Source organism: Ambystoma mexicanum, chromosome 2q (assembly GCF_040938575.1).
Source record: "Ambystoma mexicanum isolate Mex_15411 chromosome 2q, UKY_AmexF1_1, whole genome shotgun sequence".
NCBI lineage: Eukaryota > Metazoa > Chordata > Amphibia > Caudata > Ambystomatidae > Ambystoma > Ambystoma mexicanum.
The window spans coordinates 691228037-691250203 of NC_090924.1; the positions used below are offsets into that span (position 1 = coordinate 691228037).

Below are 22167 nucleotides of genomic sequence, written 5' to 3' on the forward strand. Positions count from 1 at the left end.
CGTAGTCTTTTCCTATTTTTAGGGAGTAAAAGTGGCTGATACACCCCTCATCTGTCGGGCTGGTCATCCGGTTATTGACCGGCAGCATGTTGGGTGGAGAATACTGTGGCGTGTCATATTGCCCCACTTGTTGAATAGGCAGTTTCATGTTTACTCGTTCTTGTTTCTGGGTAAATGATCAATTAGGTCCATGATATCATTGCAAGGTGGTATGTGGTGTGTGTCCTTGCCAAGGGATCCTGTCAGAGTTATGTGATGTTATCCTAGGCTCGTGGTAGTGTGCACTGACCTTACGATGAGCATTAGCATAAAGGAATTCATGCTTATGTGTTAGCCGACACCTTTCTGAGGTTTGTACCATTACATTGAATAATAGTAAATTGGGTCATAACACCTGTTTTTCAGCGCTTAAAGGTATGAGTAATTCAGCACCTGCCTACATTTTAAACACAAATAGTTATTATTATTTTGCTTTCCTTTGACTACGTGGAAGGAAAATGTGCTTTCTGATGTGCTTACAGCCCACCTCCCCCATGAGGTGGCCTTCCCCTGAATCTGCCCATAGGGGCCCGTGGATCTTTTACACCTGCAAACATTGAGTTCATTTCAATTGTCACCCAAGTGGATGAAAGTTCAATGCCTCTGACTTCCATCAGTGCTATATATTCAGAGTCATTGCTAACACTGGGGTGATTGCTGTTCTATTTTCATGCTATTCCGTAGCAGTATTCACCCCTTTAAATATTGGCAATTTTTAGTATTCATTGTTAAAAGAAAAGGGGAGAAAGATCAAGTGGAAATTGATTCAACGTGTCTCAGTGCTGTCCTCTAGCAAATATCTCGTTCAAGAATTATTGCTCGTTTTAAAGGTTGCCCAGTCATCGTTTTTAGTGATTTCGTTTTTGCAAGGTACTTTGCTTGAGCTGCAGACGTGCACTAATTTGCTTGAACTCCTCATTGTTATATTTCTTGGACTAATTTGTTGTATGTTGTACTTTTGTATTAGTTTATGTTTTGGGAGTTGGGTGATGTGGGTCCTGATAATGTTAGCACTGTTTTTGCCCATGTTTCGTGTTCGTTTTAGGTGTGTGGGTGAGTTTGCTGTATATACATTTATAATCAGATTACAATGTTCACTGTCTTTTCACTTGTTGCCACTTCACAAATGCCCGGCACCCAAATAACACCAATTTCACCCGGCCCAGTCCAGCGCTCCGGGTTTGGAGAGTAATGCACAAAGGTGGATACTGGGTCCGGAGTGAGAGAGCGTATGTGTGGGCTGTCACCTATACCCCCTAGGCAGAATAGGGGTTGTCATCCTTTCACATTGTGTGAATCGTTGGTTTTGCACTCTGGGTGTGATTTACAGGATTATTGTTCAGTCCAATGGGCTTACACGTGCGTTATGGCTTCTTCAAAAGATAAGTAGGAAAGACGCATGCGCACCGAGTGAGAGAAATTAGTGAGGTGTGGCGTGGAACAGTTCAATCGGGTCATTTGCATATGCAAAATGGGAACTTTCAGGAGGTTTACAATGCAATGCAAATGGGGGTGGGGAAAGCCAATTTAGGCAGCCAGGCCAACAAAAAATGCGTATTCACTTTTGTTTGCATTACAATGTTCCTGGCTCCCCGGTGCCACCCAGGCAGAATTTGATTTTCTCACCAAATGGCTTCTGGAATTATAGGATAGCATTTGAAAACAAACTTCTGTTTGAACTAAATGTACTAACAGGAAATATCTTGACATTTACAAAAACGTGTTTGTGTCAGTTTGTGCTCAGAAGGGTTAGCACAATGTGGCAGCTGGACTGATGTTTTTTCCTTCACTTCTTGTATTTAAATGTAGAGCGTCCAACAACAGATCAATGAGCTTGACTCAAGGAAAATGGACAAGGATTTGCTGCTACTGGAACTGAACACGGTAGGTAAGAGAAAGTCAAAGCCCACAGGTATCCTCACTGCACGCCTCCAAAGCCTAGAGGCATGGTCACTGCAAGCCTCCCTCTTCTGCAACAAAGGTTTTGTCTCTCTCCCCCTAAATAGAAATGGGGATCCTTACATTCAGCACAGGTCAGTTTCTCCATGTAATTGCTTTGACTGCGGGGGCTCTATTCTGCGGGTTCTTCAGGCGGCTGAAGATCCTCCTCTTGGGTCCAGTTTGCTGAGCATGCCTTCTCCATCATTTCCAGCTCCTCCGCTGGGCTCTGTGCAGTAGAAGATACCTCCCTTCACAGGCCTTTAACACTTGAGCTGCCATCCCTAGTTTGATCCATTTTTGCAGGTACCTAAAATGTACTGGAAAGGTATTCTACTTTGTCAACATTTTTAGGATGGTTATCTGCAAAGTATGACTACTTGTCTATTAATTTTACTTGAAAATAAATATTATCAAAAGTCTTCCTGAACCATGTTCACGCTAGTCTCGGGGAGACAGACAGCATCTCCCAGCATATACATGAAACACGTGGCTTGAGCTCCCCAGTCCATGCTGTGCTTGACCATTCAGTCAACCATTGACCATGTGCTGGCTACCTTTCCACCTACAACTAAAATTCCACTTTCTCTGCCTTGTTTTCAAATCCCTCCATGGTCTTGCTCCTCCTTATCTCTCCTCCCTTCTCTCCTTCTACTCCCCCTCTCGCTCCCTTTGTTCCGCTGACCGCTTCCTTCTCACTGTACCTCCTTCCCCCTGTGCTTCCTCCCGGTTCCGCTCCTTCCACCTTCTTGCTCCACTGCACTGGAACTCTCTCCCCCTCCCAATCCGCTCTTCCTCTACCTTCACCTCATTTCGCACTTCCCTTAAATCCCTCCTTCTCCATTCCCCACCTTGAAGCCCCCCCACTACCCTCTCCATTCCCCCCCCTGTTTCTCCCCTCTTTTAATTCCTCTCTCCCCTCTCCCATTACATTCTTTCTCCCCTTTCTTCTACACTTATTCTATCCTTCTCCTGCCCCCTCAACACTCCTATCCCCACTCCTCTTCCCCCCCTCTCAGTTAATTGCTCCTTGCACTGTTTTGTAGAATGATTCAAGTTGTATTCTTGCTCACAATGTTAATTGTTGTTATTTCTCTGTATTTGTTGTTCCATTGTACAGCGCCTTGGTGTAAGGCGCTCAATAAATGAATCAATCAATCAATCAATTCAGTAAGAGTTTCAAGGTGCACCTCTAAAACTCCAGTTCATCAAATGTAGCAGCCACTTCCCATGACATACCTTTGCTGCCGAGGGCCATTTTTCTCCACTTAAGCCGTGCTTTGCATTGTAATTCACTGCTTTGTGCCCCTTGCTCCTGTGTGTGTTGAGAGACACATATTAGAGGGTTTGGGGGTTCACCACAATGCTGCACCAACATGACCACCGTCCACACTACCAAGGAGCATCAGTGGGCAGCAATAGGAACTAAGGGTGCCATTCTGAGGTTGCACCGTTTATAAGCATACAGCCATTCCTCCATCTCTTATTGGGCGCTGTACGGCAGGTGACTAATGTGCATCTTTGTAATGTCAGTCTACACCAGAGAAAGTCAAGAATGTTGGGGTATTGGCTATGTAAAGCTGTCAGAGTAATGTCACTAAGGTGCTGGATTCAGTGAAAAGCTCCTCATATAGTCCTTTCCTGGAACAAGTAGCAACAAACCACTCCAGGCATCCACACATCCAGTCTCGTCTGCAGGGGCAGCGCTGTTCTCTATCATGCAGTGTCAGTTTTGTTTTATGATTCCTCCACTTTTGGCATGGGTTAATTGGGGGGGGGGATATATTGTGCATTGGCAATTTGCTTTATAGGCTCAGACGTCAGCATATTTATTCTGTTCAAGATGGTGACCAGGGCTCGGGTTGAGTGAGAGCTTTAGGTTGTTACCATCTTTTCCTCACTGGAATCTATTAAAGGCTACACCTACCACCTGCCACATGGCTGCAGTTGAGGAAACACGTGAGAGAGCTGGGGAGTGGTGCACAGACAGTCACTTTACAGTGGGCATACTTTCTATGATTCACACAGGGAAACCACTATTATTGTTGAAGCAGCACTTTTTCGGTTGTAGTAAGGACACACACACACACACACACACACACACACACACACGTGTTTAAGCACCCTCTGTGAATCAGCAATACGAGGAGGTTGTGGGCAGTGGCAGGTGCACTGCATTGCCCAAAATGATACCCAGGAAGATGAGGTGGGCCCAGAGTGTCACTACTGCTGGCCAGGAGATGGCAATAGAAGAGATGCTAGGCAGCACCAAGACCCCATCCATGAGTAATCTGTCGCCAGGTGTCACTTTGGGTAGATATGTTCCAGGCCCAGTCAGCATGGGACTGGTCAGTGCACAGTCATAGCATTAGCATTGCCTTTGCAGAAGCTCATGTGCAGGTGGAGGTGCCACAAGATGGGACTTGGGCAGAGGAGATCTTGCAAGCAATAACGAGAGAGGCTGTGTCAGAAGAGGGGAGGGGCACATTGGAGGTGCCATCGTAGGTGGAGACCTGGTGTGTTTCAGAGGTAAGAAAACACACAACACAAGAAGGAACAGTAGCAGGGAGTTTCCCTGGAAAAAAAGAATGAGCCTCATCTGCATGCAGGATATAATTGGATTATTTGGGTGGAGAGTGAGGTCCCTGAGCCCCAACGGATTGAGTTCTTCTCCAACCCTGCTCTTTTTAGGCAATTCCGTCTCCTAGAGGACTTTAGTACAGAAAGATCTGGATGGAACTGCAATGCTGTGTTTATGGAGTGGTGCATTCTCAAGGGTACAATGAGTAGTTGTGCACAACAAACGTAGGGACACTCGCATTGATTTTTTATTCATTTCATTATTAGTTACAACTTCAGTTTCTTCTTCTGAAAGAAATCTGGCTACTACTAACCGAATTCTAACCCTTAGGTTCAAGTACCAAAAAGAGAAAGTAATGCAAGCCCATATTTATTTATTTGAAGGCTTTATAAAGCGTGGAGCTTGATAGAGGTGCAGTGGAAATGTGTGTGGTTTAGGGGCCTCATTATGAGTATGGTAGGGAAAGTGAAACCATGCACAGGTTAAATGACAGTATAACCATGTTCCTATCGTAGTAAAAGAACAATTCAATTTAGTGTGTTGTCTTAAATGTCCACTCAACGGATAATTCTAAAAGGCAATCAAGATGCTCATCTATTTTCAAATTGTAGAACTTAATTAATACATATCATCAAGCCAATGGTTGCCATCAATATTACATCAAGTTTATTTCCGTATTGTGTTATGCTGGGTCAATCTATGAACCGGAAATTATCGCGGGGAACTAACACCCATAGTAAACATACATATAACAATTTAGCAAGTGTAGAAAAATATTAATACATAGCCATCTGATTAATCTTTGGCTGCAGCATAACAGATGTCAAACCAACAGAAGGTTTGCTGTAAAATCGGCTTAATAGTACCAAGGAGATCAACGTTGCTTTAAAAAGAATCCACTCGTGGCTGAATTGTAGGAAACAGCTTTTACATCTTAAGGACACTTAATTTTAAGGGGGCCGAGCGAGAATAGAGGAAGATTGAGGAAGAGGCTGTTGCAGTAGTCCTGCCTAGAGAGGACCAGGGCTGCTGGAGGCTGCTGTTGCTGAACTCAACGCTATGTTAGAAGACATGATAGTGGTGTTTCTGGTGTGACGTGTGACGTGAGTAAATTGTGATGGTATAAAACCCTTTCCAAGCTTTTCAAGATAGCCCTCAGCATGGCAAAGTGGTAGCAGTCATCGACTGGAATCCCCCTTGGCACAGCACACAGACCCCCTGATAGCCCCTAGGTTGAGGCATCCATAAAATCCTAATTATGTGTCCCGATTACATAGCCAGGATCTTGGTGGGTGAAACCCGGACTGGCTTTTGAGTGGAGACAAACCCCCCAAACCCCACAGCTTGGTGCAATCCATGATGCCCCAAACCTCGCAAAACACCACTCTTGGGGCATAGGGTGCAACATATCCGAATGTGGATGGCTGCCATTTTACTATTCTCTGGCCTGTTTTATAATACCAATCCATGGGACAGCACTCCATTTTCATTGGCCTTGGTGGTTCCCTACAATGGCCATCGGTGACAGTTCCATTTGTTTTGGGCGCTATGCACTTTCATTTTCTCTCATTCACTCACAAAATTGAAAGTGAAATTACAGGTCATCTCTTTAGATAATAGGTAATGTAGCAATGTGTATGTAAAGCAAACTATGCACATGTGAAGTTAAAGTAAAAAATGAGGTTGCACTGTAGTCTGAGCTGCACCACCTGGTGTTATATCTATTTATATAGCGCCTATACACAAAGTGTTTCACAGCGCTCCAAGGCAGGGGGAAGGAGCAGGGAAATACAGTAAACATTCTTACAAGGCCTTGGAACATTCAGAATGAATAAAACTAAACAGAACTATCGTACTAGGCCTGGCGACATTTCAGATAGTGTAAGAGCATTGATCATAGTGAGGGAGAGGGGAGAGGGAGAGAAGGAAAAAAGCCAGGGACAGAGAAGAGGTAGAGATAGATAGTCAGAATGAATATGGTGAGCAGAGGTAGGGCCAGCAGCGAGATTCAAATGTCCAGGAGCATACATACAAATGTAAGTCTACGATTTTGAATTAATGAGGTTGGCAGACTGGAAAGTATAAATGATCAAACCAAGACTCAACCTCCCAGTCTTGAAAAAAGGTACAAATAATCTAGAAGATTAACTCCAGAGCCAAACCTACCTAATATTTTGGATTGCAAATTAGTTGATACAGTAAACAACAATTGCTGTTTAATAACCCAATCAATATTCAATGTCAATTTTGATTAGGGTTTTTTAGATACGTTTTTAATAAACCAATTGGTGTATAAACCTACAAATGCAAACTTTGTTATTTCTGACTATGCATATAAAATGAAAAAGAAAAAAGCCTCTGTTATTTCCAACTAGTCATACCAAAGAAACAAGCCAACAAGTGGTTCAACCTGTCACAGGTTTTCATCAGGGCTGAACTGAATCATTTTCTAAAAGGAACAGAATATAGCATATTGAAGATTATCCCAGTGGGAGAAGGAAGAAAGCACATGGCAGAGGAGACTAAAACAAAAGCAATTTGCAATTAGCAATTTGTTATGTTGCACCCTTACATTCTGACACCATTGTGTCAATTACTTCATGTCTCGATTGGGTTTGCATGCCAATAAGCATGCTGTGTAACACCAGTGCCACCCAAAAAGATGAATATTTCCAGGTCCGTTAATGTCTGATTCTCTCACCAACAACATCAAAACATCTTTAATTAGCCAGTGTACCGAATACACTACATCACACGTGTCGTAGGAGCTAAGGACAAGAAAAGTGTATTTTACCTGAAAAGTACTTTCATAATACGCCACCTACTGAAGCTGAATAGTTTTTGCTGGAGTCAATTTGCTAATCTGAATCCGCCGCCTAATAACCAAAAGAAAAGTGAGGAAGGGACATGATATTAGTCTGTCCCCCTCAAAACGCTGTGCGGTGCCATTCTATACATTCAAAGCTCAGCTTATGCTTACCCTAATGCAAAAGTGTTGAGACTCTGTTGTCCATATGTATGGCACTCTTGGATTTTGGTCCTTAAATACAAATTGAAAACAGTCTTTTAGTAGCTGTAATTGCTATTCTCCACGTTCATCACTATATTTTATATATGTCCAATTTAGGATGCTCCTCATGGAAAACAAAGGACAGTGGAAAAAGGCTCATGTAAATAAGGGTGAGGTTTCTTCACCTTCACTCTCTACTCACATAGTTTGTTTGTATTAGTAACCTATTCAAGCTAATGCCCAAAGCCTTGCCCAATGTCAGTACAGAAAAAAAGCACTCACCCAGTATCAAAGGGACCTCTTTGCTACTCCCTCGGTCGGCTTTCCTGTGAACGCAGAATGCGGCCACGTGCCGGCCCTTTATTTATAACCAGCGCTGCGTTTACACACCAACGTGTGACGTTATCACGTGCCTCGCAGCACGTCTGCCGCGAAATGGTAAACAAGGTCCTCAAGAAAACGGACTCTATAAGCATGCGGCCTCTCCTAGATTATTTTGCATGCATAGTCAGAAATAACGAAGTTTGCATTTGTATGTTTAGATAGCAATTGGTTTGTTAAAAACGTATCTAAAAAAACCCTCCTCGAAATGGATGTTGAATATTGATTGGGTTATTAAAAGGCAACTGTTTATTGTACCAACTATTTTGCACTCGAAAATATTAGGTAGGTTTGGCGCTGGATCTGGATCTTCTAGACATTTACGCACATGTGAACACTGTGCTGCGATTGTTTGAAGGTCTGTTATAGTTACGTATATATCCAATGTGCCTTTTGTTGCTCATTGTCATTTGCTACAAAATACGAGAAACACAAAACTCTAATGTCACGAGTCTTGATTCACCATTGAACACCAAGCCTACCCCACTGTAGCAAGTGCATACCTTATTTGCAGGAATTATTGTTTTTCTGAGCATGTTTTAAACTGTATCTCTATAATTGACAAGGTTTCAGATCTTTTCACTCTTTTTTATACAATGTTGCTTTTATTGATAGAAAGCCGATAAAAAGGCGTTGGATTCCAAAGTGGGCCATGCCCAGATGGAGGCTGCTGTTGCTGAACTCAACGCCATGTTAGAAGACATGATAAGGAAGATGGCCTTGCAGGAGGACTGGCAGAAGACGCTGGAGAAGCTGCTCAATTTGGTGGACTCCAAGGTAAGACTGGCTTTTGTGGAAGTGACCGAGCCCAAGCGCGGCCAGTGACATTGCATTCCTGTGCCATCCTCGTTAGTGCAGCTAAGGCTACACAGTGTATAGCCCATTGTATAAAGTTAAGATGTACCTGCCACCTCTTACATACAGCGATTTAGAGTGAGGTTTAGGTAAGGTATATCAAGGAAAGATGATAGAGTGTCCCATTACATTCATCAAATGAGTTATTACCCCCAACATGTCTCTTTCCCCCGTCTTACACATCCCAGCCTATTGCCTCTTCCACAAAAATTAACCTGACTGCTCCATTCATTAAAACACCACTAGCCCCAACTCTAAACCCCATCTCACATTGGGAACCTCTCTGCCTGGATCTTCCTCCTCCTACCATCAGCAGTACTACCCTCCCGCTTAAGCTCTGTAATTACCCAATTGCTCTGCAGAATCTCCTTGTTTATCACAGACTACATTGACACTTATCAAGTAACCTGGCAGCTAATTTCACTCACACCACTAGTCCCAACCAATCTACCAACCACCTCCACTTTGAAGCCTCTGCACCACGGTTCTGTGTGATTTCTTCAAATTTATTTAATCGAGGGAGAATTGGTCAAATAATGTTTTTCTTTAAGTACATTTTACTGCAAATATATGCCGGCGAGACCCCCACAGCTCCCCAAATCACGACCTACCTTTAGTATTCCCCTAACCCACCCCTGCATACATTTGCGGTAAAATGTGGCAAAATAAAGTCAACCAATTCTCCCTCGAAATCTACTGCAGCCAAACCTTCCGTTAACCCCACCACCCTCTGCCACCTCCCTTCACTAACCTTCCTCATAGGCTCCAGACTTTCCTAATTCTTCTCCAGCATCTGTTAATTTATCACAGACTACTTTGACTCTCATCACGCTCACCACTCAGTCATGGCCATCACTGAAAATTGTATCACTTCCCATGACAATGTCATCCACGTTGTTCTCTACACTGACTATGCTATATTATCTCATTTCCCTTAATTGTCCAAATGAGGAGGGGGCGGTGTTGGTCTCATGATTTGGACAGGCTGGCCATCCACCCTTCACCTGCCACATGATTTTCGTCTCCAGTGCTGTCCAATCTCTTGCTCCTACCCATCTTAATCTTCTCATGTCATTGCCCCCTGGCCCCTTCAAGTCTGTCTTTCCTAGTCTTGACCTCCCCACCACTCCCACTGAGGCCTGTATTGTGCTAATTTGAGACTTTCACCTCTTATACATCACAACTGCCCTCTGCCTCAAACTGGACACTACCCACTACCCTCCCTGACAACCTTTGCATGCATTTCGGAGCCAACTACCTGAACCTCATCTTCCTTTCTTAGACCTCACCATCCACCACTCTCCCTTTCACCACTTCCTTCTCCTCGTCACACGTGCTATCTCTCCTATACTCTCCCTTTCCCCATCACCCTCATTGCAAAGCTTACTATGTGCCATTTCTTGAATGGTCCAGTCATTATTCCAATGTATTTTAGACTACAGGGGTAGTTGATCGGGTGGATTCCATTGACTTTCTTGCAATTGGTATATGTTTTTGTTTCCCAGTGTTAAGATGCATTTTCAGAATCTACCTTGGAGTGAGATTCTTAACGGCCAACCTGATGTCTAGACTAACCCAGTCAAAGTAATTTAGCAGAGTAGTAAGACTTGGACTCAGGAGCGGCGTGAGAGTGGACTAGGACTACAATGAGACACACATAGAACACTCCAATATTTCCAGTTAGACAGAGAATTATAAGCATGTACAATTATTTATAAGGCCTTTAAGATACACTCTTAGCAGTGAAAATTTCAGATAAGTATTATCACACAGCTACTATGTGCATATATATATATATATATATATATACATATATATATATATATATATTACACGGCCACGGTAGTGTCCGTGTAGTTATGGTTAAGTTGCTGTTTCCACAGGAAGAGCACTTTTTGGGCGGCTTATAACTCCGCTTCCCCTGGACGAATCCTCACCAAACTTTGCAAAAAAAGTATATGGCCCACTCTGAATTTTGCAAAGTTTGGTGAGGTTTGGTCCAGGGGGGGCAAAGTTATAGGGGGGGTCCCAAAACGTATTTTTTCCCCATAGACTGAATGGGGGAAAAACTTTGCGCACGTCTACAGCCCAAACCGCTGGACGGATTTTCACCAAATTTGCGGCACGAGCAGGGGCTTGGTCCCGAAAGCGTGCTTTTGTAAATTTGGTGAAAATCCGTCCAGTAGTTTTCTTTAAAACAACGAAAAAGTAGGTCTAAAAAAATGTGTGATATATATGTCCGCTCCGCGGAGACACTTCCCTGTTCGCTCCGCGGGCAGGACACCAATTGGCTAATGGCCTCGCGTCATGTGCGCGGACACGCGACGTGTCCGCCGATTGGCTGAAGTGAGGTGTGATGTGCGTCAGATTGTTCCGATGCGCCCGCCATCTTGGATCCGCCGACAGCACGGCGGCAAAAAGAGGCGAAATGCAGTTTTGGGGAGTGTTTTGGTGTGCAAGAGTGCTTGGGGGGGTTTGGGGAGTAAGAGATGGGTGAAATACTGTGTTTGTTTAGGTGGCAGGTGCTACTGATGTATTAGGCATGCCCGTGCTGTCCGGGAAGTTCGTAATTACTGAAAATGAGGGGTGTCCTAAGGATAGTATTCCCGTCCGTGCTGTGCGCAGGCAAGTTGAAACTGTTCTAAGGACACGCGTGGTGTCAGCGGACTTTCCCATTGAGTATATGTCGCAGTTAAAAAATTTCAATCTATGGGTGTGATACTGAGTTATAAGCTACATTCCAACCCTTAGTGCACTCCAAGGGGAGTTCAATCCCAAAAACATTAATGTTGCCGGCATGTGGGGTCTAATACAGGTTCCACTGCTTGCTGTTCAAAGTTTAGCGTATTATTATAAAGGCTTATATTAGGATTTCAAAATACAAATGTTCAATGAAGTTAAGATAGGTGTATAACCTCTAGTTAACTTATAGTTTGACAACTAATTGTTTGTCATGCACTTAATTCAGTTCACAAAATGTGACGAACAATTCCTTCATACAATAATTTACACCATAGAGAGTCAGAAAACCCTAAGTGGGTTATTTTAATCAACCAAAGTGTATAATTTTACAAAATCTTTTTTAGTGAACATAATCAAAGTCCCACCATAGTTGGTTTGTCTCACAAAATTTATTTTATTACATTCACAATTTGTAAGTGTTTTGTTTCACACATAGATTTGCACATACATTTGCATTTGCAAAGTCCCTTTTCCCTGTATGTGATAATAACAAAATCAAATAATATGATAAAGTTATTTGGTTCAAAGTCACCAATCCAAAGTAGCATCAGGATATTTCAATGTATTGCCAACGCGTTTCGGACTTCACGCCAATCCATCTTCAGGGCCAATGATACTATTTGTTTCCAAAAGTTCTATAAATTCGTGATTTCAGTTCCTGAAGCAAAAAACATAGAAGGTATTCTACTATCAGTGTCATTATGCTGGGTCAATCTTGACAATCTCATCTTTAAGCTAATTATCACTTTAAGAGTTGCAACTCTAATAATTATAAACATAATACTCAAAGTACCTCTTTTATAGTGCCAATAGCACCTTTATCTTTGGTCTTTGGACACACCCTGTAGGTAGGATCTATTGTGCGTAGCTCGCTGTGTGTGTAGTCAGTTATACCTCGAGAAGACTCTCACAAGAAGAACTTCTGGAGAAAAAACAGAGAAGAATGTCGGTTCAGCGCATGTTTCTAGAGGGATTATAAATACATTTGTACGCCATCATGTATAAAATTGGTTCCTATGAAGAGACCCTTAATATTAATGGAGTGAACTGAATCATCCCTCACACCCTCCTTAGTTGGCAAACTAGGCAGGGGTAATTCTAACCTTAACAGTGTTCAGAGTAACTCGATAGCTCAGTGGCAAAGAAGGAGCTGGTTTGCTGGTTGGGTAGTGACCTATCCCTCACCTCTCTACGCGAGGTGCGTGTGTGCCCAGAGTCGTCAGGTGTCCGGATCTCGAGGTGCTTCCTCCGGTCCGTGAACGTGCAAATGTAGACTGTGTTAGGTGTTGTTTAAGTACTTTTACGCATGCGTTTCGGCGGGCCAGGCCGCTTCCCAATCGCGCATGCGCATGTGGGGTGTTTATAACAGAACCCACTGCGCATGCGCGGGTGATCAGCGCGACGCCCATGTCCTGATCGCATTTCGTTCTGCGCGTGCACAGAGTGTGCAGCGCCCCACCCTGAGTCTCGAACACTACCGACCTGCGCATGCGTGCGTGCTTCTTCCTCGTTCCTGCCATGGAAACGATAATGTGTTGCGTATTTCCATGTTGATGGTGTCTAAGAGGTCCCAATAGTATGTCAATTACCGGACTATTAGGGGCTCCCACTGTTCTTACTGATGTAACCATATGATCATGGACAATTCTACTAACTCTGTGTCTCCCTTCCATATCCCACTACCTGGAGACCAATCTGCCAGATAGCAATGCCTGTTAGACCTGATTTTTAGAAATGCCTGTTAATCCTGTTGATCCTGATTTTTGAGATTCAGGGCCACGTTGTCTCGTTAATTCTGGGTTATGAATAGGTGTAGCAGATTCTGAGTGCTAAATGGGGAATCGTGTCATAGGGCCACAGCTCAGGTGAGTGGGGAGTAGCGCAGATAGTTAGTCTGCTCGGGTCCCCATCTATCCTATGCTGTAGCCAAGGTGGCACGATTCTAGAGTTCGATCTGATGTGTTATGTTTGATGTATCACAATGTAAAGTTGATTTGGAGTTCGATCTGATATGTTCTGTTTGATGGATATGAACGGTAAGTAGATCTCTCTTGATGCCTGACCTTAAGGGTGTGAAGGGCCCCTGACCTAAAGTCATATGATGATCTCTAAAATAATACACACTAAAACATGCCTGTTACATGTTTCAAAACTTTTTGTTCGGGTTGAATTGTGAAACTAAGGTACAGGAGGAATCGCTGTAGAGTGTGAGCCGGCAGGTCAGCAGGGACAAATGTGGAATGTACATAAAGTAAGTCTAAGTTTTGTCGTAATGAGTGAGACAGGAAAAGCCCCTACCAGATGAGAGCATGATACCACATTGGAGCTAGTAAACCCCATGGCCATATAAAATATTAGATATACAGTCAACAATGTACCCTCTTCAAAAGCCAGAATTGGAGGGACGGAGAATCGTGCCACCTTGGCTACAGCATAGGATAGATGGGGACCCGAGCAGACTAACTATCTGCGCTACTCCCCACTCACCTGAGCTGTGGCCCTATGACACGATTCCCCATTTAGCACTCAGAATCTCCTATACCTATTAACCCAGAATTAACGAGACGTCGTGGCCCTGAATCTCAAAAATCAGGATTTACAGGATTAACAGGCATTTCTAAAAAATCAAGCTAAACAGGCATTGCTATCTGGCAGATCGGTCTCCAGGTAGTGGGATATGGAAGGGAGACACAGAGTTAGTAGAATTGTCCATGATCATATGGTTACATCAGTAAGAACAGTGGGAGCCCCTAGTAGTCCGGTAATTGACATACTATTAGGACCTCTTAGACACCATCAGCATGGAAATACGCAACACATTCTCGTTTCCCTGGCAGGAACGAGGAAGAAGCATGCACGCATGCGCAGGTCGGTAGTGTGCGAGCCTCGGGGTGGCACGCAGGACACTATGTGCACGCGCAGAACGAAATGTGATCAGGACATGGGTGTCGCGCTGATCACCCGCGCATGTGCAGTGGGTTCTGTTATAAACACCCAACATGCGCATGCACAATTGGGAAGCGGCCTGGCCCGCCGAAACGCATGCGTAAAAGTACTTAAACAGCACCTAACACAGTCTACATTCGCAAGTTCACGGACCGGAGGAAGCACCTCGAGATCCGGACACCTGACGACTCTGGGCACACACGCACCTCCCGTAGAGAGGTGAGGGATAGGTCACTACCCAACCAGCAAACCAGCTCCTTCTTTGCCACGGAGCTATCGAGTTACTCTGAACACTGTTAAGGTTAGAATTACCACTGCCTAGTTTGCCAACTAAGGAGGGTGTGAGGGATGATTCAGTTCAGCCATCTCCACCGACTGTTGGGTGCTGGATGCCCTGGCCCATGGGCACACTCTGGAATTTCTAAAAAAAAATGCCCCCGAATTCCGCCCGTGGCCAGGAAGGAAAACCACATCCCTCAACTGCTGTTAGAGGAAAGGGCGATGCTCAAGAAAGGAGCCATCAAGCTCGTCCCAAAGAGGCTCCGGGGCTCCGGAGTATACTCAAGATACTTCCTCGTCAGAAAGAAGACAGGAGGTTGGCATCCCATCCTGGACTTGCGTCGGCTAAACAAATACATCAAGGCACAGAAGTTCTGGATGGTCACCCTCCAGCACGTGCTGGGCCAGCTGGAGGAAGGCGACTTCCTATCGTCATTGGATCTGGAGGATGCGTACTTTCACATCCCCATCCTAAAAGGACACCGAAAGTTTCTCAGGTTCGTGGTCCAAGGGCGGCACTACCAGTTCAAGGCCCTCCCATTTGGATTGAAGTCGGCGCCCAGGGTGTTCACCAAGTGCCTAGCACCAGTAGCGGCGTGGCTGCGCCTGCAGGGGATCCACGTCTACCCCTACCTGGGCGACTGGCTCATCCGAGCAGGGACAAGGGAGCTCGCCGTCGAACACACAGCAAAGACCGTCCGGCTGCTCAGGGACATGGGATTCTCCATCAACTTCCCCAAATCCCACCTGGTTCCGTCGCAGGTCGCGCTGTTTCTGGGAGCCAAGCTCGATACAGTAGCACAGTTGGTCTCGCCGTCTGAGGAAAGAACGCAGGCCTTCCTGGGCAAGGTACAGCAGCTGCTGGCCACGGATGTGGCCAGAGTGAGGTCCATCAAGTACCTTCTCGGGATGATGTCCTCTTGCATCTATCTGGTGCGCCTGTGCAGGCTTCGGATGCGTCCTCTGCAGGAGTTCCTCGACGCCCATTGGACGCAAGCGACGGGCGGCTTCGAGGACAAGATCTCGCTCAACGAAGTATTCCGCCAAGAAATTCGATGGTGGGGTATCCGCGCACACCTCGCCGCGGGCACAGATCTTCAGACCCCAGCATACCAGGTGACGGCGACAACGGATGCCTCCCTGGAGGGGTGGGGAGCGCACACCAGAGATCTTCACGCAAGAGGCCTGTGGATCCCTGAGGAGAGGCCACTCCACATCATGAGGATCTTCACAGACAACACCACCACGATGTTCTACATCCGGAAGCAGGGAGGAACCAGATCCCCAGCCCTGTCCTAGGAAGCCCAGGACCGGTGGCACTGGTCCGTTGCCCAGGGGATGTTTCTGGTGCCTTTTCATCTAGCAGGGATAAAAAAACACCATTGCCGACTCACTCAGCAGGGAACTGCACTCGTGTCACGAGTGGGAACTACGCCAGGATCAAGTGGATCAACTCTTCCGGCAATGGGGCAAACCCCAAATCGACCTGTTCGCGACGGCGACGAACTCCAAGTGCCAGAGGTTCGCCAGCAGGTTCCCTCAGCTGAGGAGCATGGGCAATGCTTTCTCGTTCCCCTGGGACGGCCTGTTCCTGTGTGCGTTCCCGCCGTTGCTGTCGCTGCTCAGGCTCATCAACCAACTCAAGAGGTCCCGGTGCAGGATGATCCTCGTCGCACCGAGGTGGCCGAGACAAATATGGTTCCCGGACCTCCTGGACTTGTCAGCGTCCCCACCAGTCAAACTGTCGACAGACGCAGATCTTCTCTCCAGAGAAGGAGGCACCATTCTTCATCACAACCCGGAGTCGCTGAACTTGCAGGCCTGGCTCCTGCAGCACTAGAGTTTGGAGGGTACGATATACCGGCTGACTGCAGAGAGGTTCTTGCAAAGGCCAGGGCGTCCTCAGCTCTCAAGTGCTACGGACACAAGTGGAAGAGGTTCTCTGTCTGGTGCCGGGCACAGACGATTAACCCTCTACGGATTACAGCCCCTCAAGTGCTGCCGTACTTACTGTCGCTGGCCAAAGCTGGACTAGCTCACGCTTCCATCAAGATACATCTGGCAGCGATTTCCCGATACACCAGAACTGCAGGGCGGTCCTCCCTGTGGTCTCATCGCCTGGTGAAGGAGTTTATGAAAGGACTGTTCCGATCGTTCCCAACGGTGAAGGCTCCAGCCCCGGCGTGGGAGCTCAACGTGGTGCTAACTAGGCTCATGGGCTTGCCATTCGAGCCCTTGCATTCGGCTCCGTTGAAGTTCCTGTCGTGGAAGACAGCGTTCCTTGTGGCCATCACCTCTGCACAACGCGTGGGAGAGATTCAGGCCCTTTCCTCCAAGCCTTCATACTTGACTTTCCATGAGACGAGGGTGGTGCTGAGGACGCACCCCTCCTTCATTGCCAAGGTGCCGTCGGACTTCCATCTCAACGAGCCCTTGGTGTTACCAGTCTTTTTCCCATCGCCTTTGTCGCCGGCCGAGAGGACTTTGCACTTGCTGGATGTAGCTAGAGCGCTGAAGTTCTACGTGGACCGAACGAAGAGTTTTCGGAAGACATCACAGCTGTTTGTGAACTTTGGACCTGTGAACCAAGGGAAGGCTCTCTCGAAGGCTTCCATTTCCAGATGGCTCTCCGGCTGCATCATGCACTGTCATCGGTTGGCAAACCGACCGTTGCCTGGCCATCCGAGAGCCCATTCGACCAGAGTGATCGCTGCTACCACAGTGTTCTTGTCTGGTGTGCCCCTGCTGGACATCTGCAGGGCTGCTACGTGGAGGTCGACGCACACCTTCACGAGATTCTACTGCGTCGACCGGGATTCCAGGGAGGAGTCCAGAGTCGGCCAGGCAGTGCTGCACAACCTGTTCGCTTAAGGTGAGCCTGGTGGGGAGGTAAGAGATGCTTAATGTTGAGTTTTATGTAATGCTTAATATTGAGCCTTACCACCTCCCGTGGTTGTGCATGTGTGTACTGCTGTGTATTCTTATATTCATGAGCATGTGAATCCATGCCAGACCCCATGCTGGAGAAAGAACAAGTTACTTACCTGTAACTGTTGCTCCCCAGCATGGGTCTGGCATGGATTCACATGCGAACCCTCCCTCCTCCCTCTCTGCGGCTCTTCACTTGGTCATACTGCCACTTTACGTGCTACCAAATCTGAAGATGGCTGCCAGGGGCGGGGCTTAGGAAGAGGGCAGTCATTGCCTGGGGGCAGTATGACCCAGAGACCAGTGATTGGGACTACTAAGAAAGACAGATCAGAAACGAAACTGATACTGATTTTTTCTTTACCGAGGATTCCCAGCCTGTCAACGGGGAATATTCATGAGCATGTGAATCCATGCCAGACCCATGCTGGAGAACAACAGTTACAGGTAAGTAACTTGTTCCTTCATTATAGTAGATGGGAAAAATTTGAATAATTTCATATTATAACTAGACATGCGAACAATCGGGAGCACCTGAGAGGGAGATTTCATCACAGCAATCGGGAACATTTATTTTTCTCATACGATTGCATTGGGATTAGCATTAATTTAGTCAGGAGACAGTAAAAAATAGTGACATTTTTCATTGAAAAATTGAGTCTCGCGCGTAAATCGGGAGGGTTGGCATGTATGTATAGGTTATGCGGGAGACAGTAAAAAATAGTCTGATTTTTCAATGAAAAATCGGGAGTCTCGCGCTTAAATCGGGAGCGTTGGCATGTATGTATTGGCTATGCAGATTTAGTGGCATTACTTTGTTTATATGGAATCATCAGAGTTGTACATGTACTCTGAATAAAATATGCATACCTGTACTTTGTAATCATGCATGTTGATATGTATGGAGCTGTAAGTAGAAATCTTCGAGACTTGTACAGAGGGTTTTGTAGTAGGTTCTTTCCAATGATATGAGACTTGTATTCAGAGTGATGAACAGTACATTTGAAGTGTAGAACTCTGATGATGGAGTTAGATGTAGAGGTATTGGATGGGATTGGTGGATGGTTGTGTGACTGCTTAGCTGTATCCAATGAGGGAATGGAACTGAGAGTGATGTGGAAAGGGTAGAAGGGCTGGCTAAGAGTTACGTGCCGCGCGGACTCCGTGGCTGTCCGCGGGTAGAGCGTGCCACATACAGGGTTTTCCAGCAAATCCAGCATGGAAAGGAGACTGTAGGGATCAGCCAATCAGATGTTGACGTTGTTGATTTGTGTAGAAAGAGAGTGTGTGTGGTGAATATGGCAGAGGTGCAGAATGTCAGGGTGTTGGTGCTCGGAGATATGTTTGTCCATGGTTTACAGCAGTATTCTCAATGCAGGCATGTGGCAAGCAATTTCGATGTTAGAGGAGTGGAGGTGGTGTGGAGCGCTGTGACTGACTGCAATGCAGAGGCAATTCTCCAAGTTTGTAGAGATATGCGTAGGATAAACAGTCCCCATGTGGTAGTTTTGTACTATGGTGCTTTCCATTTGGGCTACGTGAGTTCCCTACTTTGTTGGACGATTTGGAACAGTTGGTTCTAGCAGTAATCAACATCCTTCCAAATGCGAAAGTAATTTTTTCTGGATTACTTCCTACAGCAAAATGGGACAACAGTTCTGTTTTTTGTCCTGATCAAAGCATTGCTAGGTGTGCAATCAATCGAGGCATGCATGTTTTCATGCTAAGAGCTGGTATGTTTTTCTGTAACAATGAGAATATTGTTTGGAGTAATGCTGCTTATTTTGAAGCAGATGGTGTTTCTCTATCTTTTTTAGGAAATGCCATGTTCTTTTGGAATGTAAGGGTTGCTTTGGAACAGGTTATGTGAAGATTTTAGGAGTAAACTAAGAAGAATAAAAACCCAAAAAATACAAAATAACAGGTGTCTGTCAGGCATCTGCAAAACCCCCCAAAAAAACGGCTCTTTTCAGAGCCCACCTTAAAGGGGAAATGGTTAACACTATTTAAATGTACATTCACCACGCTCAGATCTTCTACATGTCCGCGGACATGGCGGTAGTCTGAGGACAGCACATATTACATACGGGCATTCTGGGGTAGAGAGGCATACAAATGAGAATGAGCGGAGCTAGGGATTGGTCAGGAAGGTTTAGTGGGTGTGTTGTGTAAGGAGAGAGTTAGTGAGGATGTCTTTTTCCTGAGAGAAGAAGAGATAGGTATGGCTGTGTGTTTTTGAAAACAGATTATCTGGATTTTGGGAGACTCATGGATACATTGGTTGGAGGTGCATGCAGAACGTTGTGATGTATCTGCAGATCTTGGATTCCCTCATGTGGAAGTACACTGGCATGGAGTGCGTGGAATGAAGTGGCTGGACTTGGTACCTCTCTGTGCTACTTTACAGACAGAGCGTCATCCTGACATAATTATAATTCATTGTGGAGGGAACAGTTTAGGACATGTGTCTGGAATTTCTTTTCAATTTGCAATGAAAGAAGGACTTGAGAAGGTCATGGACATGTTTCCATTTCCTAAGTATTTTTTTCTCGTATTGCGCAAAGACAAATGTGGCTGCGTTCTTCTTCATTTGGTCCACAAATGGAGAAAGCGAGGCACAATGTCAATAAGGCTGTTTGTGCCTTTCTAAAAGATATTGGCATGTCCTCTTTTCACAATGAAAATATTATGTTTGGTAGCACATTCATTTTTCGCAGAGATGGAGTCCATCTTACACATGCTGGCAATCAGATTTTTCTTAGAAATGTACAAAATGCATTGCGACCTTTTTTGGAATTATAGTCATCCATTTTGCATTAGATGTTGACGAATCCACGTTTTTCAAACACACAAAACACCACCAAAAGGTTCTTTTCAGAGCCACCACTTACTCCCAGAGAAAAGTGCATTGGTTTTGCTAGGGCAGCACCCCAAAAAATGTTCTGTCCTAACACTGTCCACAAACTTTTAAAAAATACGCAGGGACCTGCACTGTTTATTTGATAGTTCTATTTTTAAACTGAGAAAGGCGGCTCTTTATATTTTTGGGGCTTTTTTACACACGACACACTAGGAGAGGAGGGGAAAGGAGGGTAAGGAAGGGACACCAACCATGGGGATAAGAAATGGTAGGTGGAGAGAGGAAGATGTAGGGTGGGCCTTATTTAGGTAGGTAGAAGGTCTTCTTGTGGTCCGTGACCGTAGTCTCGAAAGCACTTTGAAGACTCTCCCCCCTGCAGAGTACTGCGCCACAGTACATACACAATATTGTGACCCTCGAAAGGTAAGGGTCAAAAGCATTGCGAATGGCCTGTGAAGCAGCTGGTGGGATGCGCTCTCCCACAGGAGTGTCTCTTATGGTGAGAGGAGCGGAAACGGAGGATGCTGTGGAGGAACTCAGCCTACTATGTTCATCACATGGTACAACCTTGAGAATGTCTGCACCGTGGAACAAAGTTAGGTGTTGCTTCATGGATGTCGTACCAAAGCTGTATGCACCAGGTGTCCCATGACTCAGCACTAATTTGCACTGGTTACAGGTGCCCTTGTTCGCACATGCTTTTGGTACGTTACCATAAATGGCAAACAACCGCCATACCCAAGACTCCCGGCGAGTGCTGGTAGTAGGGCATTCCTCCACCTCATTCTCTTCATCCTCGTTCTCTACATCCTCACGCGTGTTCCCCTCTGCAGGCCCTTGGGGAGGTGGTGGTGGTGGAGGTTTTGGGGGTGGGGCTGAGGCTGATGCAGCAACATCAGCCATGGATGCCATTAGGGTTGATGAAGTAAACTCAGCCAGAGCACTAAAGACAGCAAAAGTCAATCTGCAATAGGCAGAAGTACAAAGAAGATCAGCTTTGTGGTGTGGCTTTTTATAGGGGTGGAGGGGTGCACCACGAGAACATAACGAACACTCAAAAGCGTTCAAAAAGTTACAAAAAATATGTGGACAGCCAGGGCCATTGTCTGGGACATGTGAAATTGTGATTTTTTTTACTGTAAAATAATTTGGATTGTCTGAATAAGTTATTTTAAAATGTTGGGCATCCCGATAGAGTCCACAAATTAGGACACACGCTCAGCGTGGGTGCGGTCACATGATGACGTTGGGAACACGTCCGCGAAGGGAACGGGTGTCCGCAGGACAGCAAATGCGCAGGAGCAGTCGTGAGCATGCGCGCAGGTGTTCTACGGACAGTGCTCGGGTCCTGAAACTAATTAAAAGTGTGACACAAGTGAGACAGACACGATGTTCGCAGAACTTATGGGTATGGTGCGCATGTGCGTAGATGTTCTGCAGGCTGTACGGCCAGGTATAGTGTCCTTAGGACACCTCCATTCTGTTTCAATACGGACATCCCGGACACCGCGCCTGTTCTACGGACAGTTCCATCTTGGTTGCGAACGGTGCAGAGAGGTATAGTGTCCTTAGGACACTTCCATTTTGTTGATTTACGGACATCCTGGA

General features: G+C 45.7%; 1 protein-coding gene across 1 annotated transcript in view; it reads left to right on the top strand.

Moving 5' to 3' along the window:
• C2QH16orf96 (chromosome 2q C16orf96 homolog) overlaps positions 1 to 22167 on the top strand; it is a 576891-nt gene that overhangs the window by 266066 nt on the left and 288658 nt on the right. The window contains exons 8-9 of the mRNA XM_069647906.1: positions 1849 to 1923; positions 8565 to 8726. Of these exons, the coding sequence (XP_069504007.1) occupies positions 1849 to 1923; positions 8565 to 8726 (237 nt within the window). The remainder of the gene's footprint in view (positions 1 to 1848; positions 1924 to 8564; positions 8727 to 22167) is intronic.